The sequence below is a fragment of the Takifugu flavidus genome, chromosome 14, assembly GCF_003711565.1.
Source record: "Takifugu flavidus isolate HTHZ2018 chromosome 14, ASM371156v2, whole genome shotgun sequence".
In the NCBI taxonomy this organism is placed as follows: domain Eukaryota; kingdom Metazoa; phylum Chordata; class Actinopteri; order Tetraodontiformes; family Tetraodontidae; genus Takifugu; species Takifugu flavidus.
In genome coordinates, this window is record NC_079533.1 from 11,593,196 (window position 1) to 11,599,735 (window position 6,540).

At 41.5% G+C, this 6,540-nt stretch overlaps 1 protein-coding gene across 3 annotated transcripts; it reads right to left on the bottom strand.

Moving 5' to 3' along the window:
• Positions 1-1,012: 1,012 nt before the first annotated feature.
• Positions 1,013-6,340, bottom strand: LOC130537911 (15-hydroxyprostaglandin dehydrogenase [NAD(+)]-like). 3 transcript variants are annotated; one of them, XM_057055042.1, is made up of 8 exons: positions 6,241-6,340; positions 2,771-2,915; positions 2,308-2,431; positions 2,034-2,140; positions 1,873-1,969; positions 1,729-1,805; positions 1,495-1,652; positions 1,013-1,376 (listed from the first exon to the last, which is right to left on the bottom strand). In XM_057055042.1, exons 2-8 carry the CDS (start codon positions 2,861-2,863, stop codon positions 1,259-1,261), a joined length of 774 nt encoding a protein of 257 aa, XP_056911022.1. In that variant the 5' UTR covers positions 2,864-2,915; positions 6,241-6,340; the 3' UTR covers positions 1,013-1,258. The 3 variants fall into 3 exon arrangements, with proteins under 3 accessions (XP_056911022.1, XP_056911023.1, XP_056911021.1); XM_057055043.1 differs by lacking the exon at positions 6,241-6,340 and adding an exon at positions 6,166-6,183; XM_057055041.1 differs by lacking the exon at positions 6,241-6,340 and having other exon boundaries at positions 2,771-3,101.
• Positions 6,341-6,540: the final 200 nt, after the last annotated feature.

The following is a 6,540-nucleotide window of genomic DNA, read 5'->3' on the forward strand; positions in this document are numbered from 1 at the left end:
GGTATCGCTCTTTTAAAATGACGCATCTTTTGTTATTCGCATCTCAAACGTTGTTGATGACACAGCACGACTGCATCATTATTTTATCTCTGTTTTCATGAATTTTAGGGATTAAAAATGTACCTTCTGAACTTCAGGAACACTCAGAAAATTATCTCATTTAAGAAATTTTACACCAACTGGAAACCCTCAGTCAGCAGCTCTCTGCTGCCACCTACAGTCCGACCCCTGCAAGACATTTACAGATTCCCAGATGTTGAGAGCTTAGTTACACATTTTAATCAGGAAATATAAATATATATAACCTTAAAGTATTGTATGTGATGCAGATTTTATGATCAAATGAATTTATTTTTTTTACCCTTCAGGGGCCATACAACAGCTGAAGACTTTATAGTATTATAATATATACTGGATATAGGCAGGAGTAATACAAGGTTCTACCACTTAGTAGGCTGCTTTATGCTCATTTTCTTTGATCAAAGGTTGAAGATTCCCAGAATCTAGAACCTCACCAAATTTTAATTATCTGTTCCTTTGGCAAATCTCAATTCCTGAAACTTTCATTAAAATCTGTTTATAACTTGTTATTTTTCTGAAGGACAGACAGACAGATCGATTGATGTCAGCGTTAGAAAGAAGAATAAATAACAAAGCTCAAAGTCACAGATAACCTATATGTATGTGTGCCTGGATTGAGAATTACTTGGCAAGGTCTGGGTTTTCACCTGACCCTTGACCTAGTTTAGGCCCTTTGAAATCTCCTAAATGTATTAAACTGACCTTAAATCTAATATTTTAGCTCATTTCATTTTTGAAAATTCCTTCATATTGATTGAACTAAGCACTAAATGACTAAACAAGGCTGGACACAAGTTACAGTTGTTTCCACCAGATTACATCTACTATTCAAATAGTTTGGTGCATTCTAAAATTGGATATGTGAGTTTTCATTATGTCACATTCAAGGCTAAAAAAGGCAGCACTTCAAACTGTGTGGCAAAAACAAAAATGCAGTCCTCAAAGAGCTTTAATGAGCACCAAATAAGAACATGATGGTGGTATTACATGGTGACTTTATGTCAACAACAGCACAGAGTCAGGGCTAAAGAATTTCGCCTGCTGAACAGATGAAAACGCCACTGAAAATCACTGGATGGACGGATGCTTTCTTTAAAATTCTGTGGTATTAAGGACTTTCCCAACACTGGCTATCCATCTGATTTTTTTGAATATTTTCCCGCTCAAACCCCAGAAATTACAGAAAGGAAGGAAAAGTCACATATTGCTTTCTTTTTGGAAGCAGCAGGAGGGCCTCTCCGTTCTTCGTCTCATCCGTGGCGAGCTCCAGGAAGGCCTCCGCGACCTCCCCAACCCTGAAACGCAACACCACGTCAACAAATGTGCACGTCAACGACGACTGTGGGTTTGCATTAAGAGATTTAGGTGAGACATGAACCAAAATGTTGAGATTTCTGCGAAGGGGAGCCTTACGTTAAGATCCCAATCTTTTCTGCAAACTGAGCGGCCTCGTCAGCCAGATGGGCGAACTGTCCCAGCCTGGACGGGCCGCTGGAAAAAAGCTCCGTTTGGACGAAACTGGGACAGAGCGCGTTGACACGCACGCCGTAGCCCGATGCTCTGGAGGCAGCCTGTTCAAAGAGGAAAAATCAAAAAAGAGAAGCGGACCTTTCCGTGCTAAGGTAAGGATAAACGGCGTGACCTCACCGCCATGGCGCGGGTGAAGCCCAGCAGTCCGTGCTTGGAGGCCGTATAAACAGGACACGAGGGCAGAGGACCGATACCTGCAGAGTCAAAGGGTCAAATACCCCAGAAACGTTCCGAGAGACGATCGCAGCACTTTGTACTCGCCGGCCATGGATGATACGTTGACAATGACACCTCCGCGGCCACCGTTCTGCCTGCTCATGTGCTCCAGGGCCAGGTAGTTGCCGCTGATGGCAGACACCTGCAACACACCGCAGTCAGGACCACCCCCCCTCTGGCAGAAGAAACGAGGGGCACTTTCTTACAAGGTTAATGGAGATGGTTTTCTGCCACTGGATCTCGTTCAGGATGCCAGCATTGTTGCAAAAGATGTCCACGCCTCCAAACGTTTCTGCAATTTTCTGAAAAGCAACTTTAAACAAAACAATTTGGAAAATAAAACTAGGTTAGAGGATCAATGGAACAAGGTGGATTTTCTTTTCCTTTGTCTTCATTTCTTTGTTTGACTGATGTATTTTTGGGTCTGTGATCAAGGGTTGACAGATTAAGTTTGTGTTTGTGTCGGAGAGAAGCAGAGACCTTTGAGTTTCTCCTCTGATTCCACATCACAGCTCAGGAACAGAACCCTGTCAGATCCAAACTGTTTCTCCAGAATCTCCAATAAACTCCTGCCTGCGATTTCATCGACATCTATCAGGGCTACCTGTGGTGGAGAGGACAGGAACACGAATTTATAAACCCCATCAAATGTAGCAGCGGAAAAACATGGCCTGCAAACATTTAGCAAGTGTTTTTCATTACGCATCACCGCTAGGTCGCCGCTTGGGGGCGCTCTTCATTAACAAAAAAAGAGTTTAAGTTGTTAAATAGACTAAAGTTTCCAGTAAGAGGAAAGAAATACAGTGTAGTTACAAAATAAACCACAATTTCCCGTTTTGATCACGGATAAAGACTATGAAAACCACGTTAGGATAATTAGTGTACAATTAGACCAAAACATCAACCCTGAAAGGTAATTCTGTAAAATGAGGCCAAACTGTACCTTTGCACCGTTCTGCAGGAGAATCTCTGTTATGGCTCTTCCTATGCCCATTGCTGCCCCGGTCACGACTGCGACTTGACCATTTAACGCCATTTCTGATCCTCGTTCAGAGCAGACAACGTGTGAGACGCCTGCGGTTTTTTTTCTAGTGAAATTGGAGAAGTTTGTCATTTTGGGAAAACCCCACCCATCTGATCAAAGGGGGCTGAGAACAGTAAAGTTAGCATGTTAAAACCCGTGAATTTAGAATGGGGCACAGGAAGCGAAATCTGACAACGTTACAAAATGTTGTGATGCCATCGCCTACCCAATTCTATTACCTTATAAAGCTGACCAAAACAAACAAACAAACAAACAAACAAATAAATCCAATGTACTTGGGGTGATTTTTTAACACTTCCGAATTTAATCTAGTTATCATAGTTTATGATGAATATTATATTTTTAATGTTAATATAACTGTTGTACCTCTAATTGAACACTAGACGGAGACAGAGTGCTGCCTGATGTTTATTATGAGCGTTCCATGAACATGAGTCAACAATAAGACACTGTTACACACAATCATTGTATTTAAAGCACCTCAACTGTGGAGCTCAGAGCAAACCAGTAGCGGTGACCCCATCTTAAATCACAGTAATGTTAAGAACATGGCTTTGGATTTTCTTTGTAGTAGTGTTATGTTGACTGTAAAACATTTATTTAAACAGTTTAAAATGCTTGCAAGGACGGAAGGTATCTTATACGCTTTTATCGGTACATAGTCTAAAAATATGTATGAGTGGTTATGAAAAAGTCTATTTTTGATGCTATAGTCACCCAGTGGACAAAGCCCATCACAAACCCATCTTGCTTACAGGGCAAATCCACCATTTAACGGCTTTCAACTTTGCTGACCAGCTGCTGACTTGTGTTTTCATCCCAGCGGCCCTCTGCCATTTCACTGCTGATTGCACTGCAAAAGAACTCCAGAGAGCTGGACAAAGCCTGAGAGCTTTATGTTGTCGCCGTGGTCACGGGCCTGTAAAGAATAGGCCGCTGCCATTAAACAAAATCAGCTTGTTGACAGTGAGGGGGCCAGAAAGAGGCAGACAGGTATGAGGTGTGTGTCTGCGGAGGACCGTGGCTGCGAACTCTTCAGCTTTAACGGTTGTCGGCAGGGATGCGCCTCATCGTTCAAACAGGTTTAGCCTGGGTTCCATTCAGTGCTTTAAGCACGTGTAGCAACCCACAGGTCAAAACAAACACTGTACTAAGATGGACGGATTTAAAACTCCCACGACTCCGTCCTGTTATGTTGGAGGTAGCGGTGCACCTCACAGCTCTCTACTGGGTCCCATTCTTTTCTTACTTAACTCAAACACAGGGCACTTTATCTTCCACCCAGTATTTTATTTCCATTCTCTACTCACACTGTACGTGTATGTCACCCTGGCTTAGACCATCTAGCATCAGACTTGGGTGGATACAGGTGCCGCACACCACTATTTTGATACACCCACGTTGCAAAACCTCACACGGGTCTGTGAAAATTCCTTGTATTAAAGGGCAGGAAATTTCTTCCTTAAAATCACATCACACGCACAATTAGTGTCACTCATGCCTACAAATAACCACAGGGTGGGGGACATTAATGCTTCAATCCAGTTTGACACACTTCACTGGTGTTGATACAATAATGCCAGAACGGGGGTGACGGGTCCAGTCTTGTCTGCCACACCCTGCTTAGGTGTGTGGGGGGATTTTGGTAATACTATAGCTTGCATAATGTTCCTTTCCATTTGAAATGTACAACCTGGGATTCAGATCAGCAATAAACCTGCACAAATTTAAGACGACCCATCGTTTAAAGGCATAATGCAGTCATTTCAATCATGCAGGGAGAGATTAAGCGCATGCCACAGCTGCTCTACAAATGTTCCTGGGATGGCTTTACAAGTCAGAACAGTGACACTCATAAGAAAACATAAAAAAAATATATTAGAGCCCTTAATAACAGATTATTAGCCATAATCTTCATTCTCATACAACTTTATTTGCGGTTGTTTAGTACTGGTTGGCAGTCCACATGCCGTGTATATTTACACCCATTCCTTCAGGTTTCCTGTCAGACTTTAATAAATATATTGACTTGCATTATTTTCTAGTTTTGCATCGCGTTCACTTTTTATGCAGAAAACCACAATCTCGTTTCCTTGCAGCCAGTTTGAAGGCATAAATACTCCATATTACTTGTGCTACACTGTGTGTGTGTGTGTGTGTGTGTGTGTGTGTGAGTGTGAGTGTGTGAGTGTGTGAGTGACGTTACAACTTTAAACGTCATTGAACAGAAGCAGTAACTTTCGTTCCGCAGCGTCCCCGCTCTCTTGGGCACGCGCGCGCGCGCACACACACGCATTCCAGCCAATAGTGCATTTATATTACCAACTATATGTTTCAGAACGACTTCCTCGGTGTTGTTGAAGGTAGCAACATAAACACAATCCCCCTCGTACACATGAAACCACATGTAGATCCCACGTGTTCAGAAAGTATAACTTGGAAAGAGAGACAGGGAGAGAGAGAGAGAGAGAGAGAGAGGGAGAGATCTCCGGGAAAAAAGGAATTCCTGTAAAAACTGTACTCAAGTGACGCGCACGTGCAGCTCCAATACGGACACGTGTGTAAAATAAGGAAGAGTGAAGTGTTTACGTTCCTGTGCGATGGCGGATTTTCGAACACCTACTCATTTACAATCGAACAAGGGGGAAGAAAATGTCAAATCACAAACGCGAGTTTATCTTGACTGATTGTTACAACAACAACATTGATTTCTGATCAAATATTGACAGGGGTTAAATGCGGACACCTCCGGGGATCCAAGATGCGTTCACGTTATCAGAAAATATTCAAGTAAATTCACGGAATTCATATTGTCTACGGTGACGCGTACACAACAACAAAGTGAAATGTTGAATCACGGTATAATTGGCTACGACTCAAAAGAGACAAACGTCCGTGTTGGAAATAAAAGCTTTGCGTATTGTGCAAAATTAGGTAATCATTTCAGCATATTTTGCAAGCACTATTCAAGAGACCTGCGTAGAGACAGCTCATTTCTTAATATAACAACAATAATAATATCAATAAAGCTGCCGAGGTATGAACTGCCATAATTGATATTATTCAGTCTGTATTCTCACTAAAGTTGTGATGTGGTTTGCGTAGTATGACCTGATAAACAAATGGTTTCATCCTGGTTAAAAATCTTTTACATTTTACACACTGGCATTTTGACCTCAGCAGTATTTTCCATCTAATCCTAAACATAACAAAAGAGTTTTCCACAGTTCACTATTCATACATTCATATTAATTAGTGTTTTAACACACCAATAAACAAGTAAATATACTTACACAAAAGGACATATATCAACCAACAGTTAACGATGAAAACACAGCAAACTTATTAGAAAAGCAGAGAGCACAGACCTGAGGCAGGCAGAACATTCCCCCACAAATTGAAACCTACACTTGGAGTATAGGTAGTAATACAAGGTTACACAACATGGTAGGTTGCTTTCTGATAAAAGCCTTTTGGTCAAAGTACCTTCTAGAACATTGTGAAATGTAACCAGCTGTTCCTTGGCCCATGAAAATCTTTTCTTTAGTTATTTTGCTAACAAAGAGACAAGAGACAAACACCAGCTATCAGACAACCTCTAAAGTGGAGGTATTTAGTATTTATGCGAGAATTTTTGTTAGTTTTTTTTTTTTTGAGTAAAATAAAGT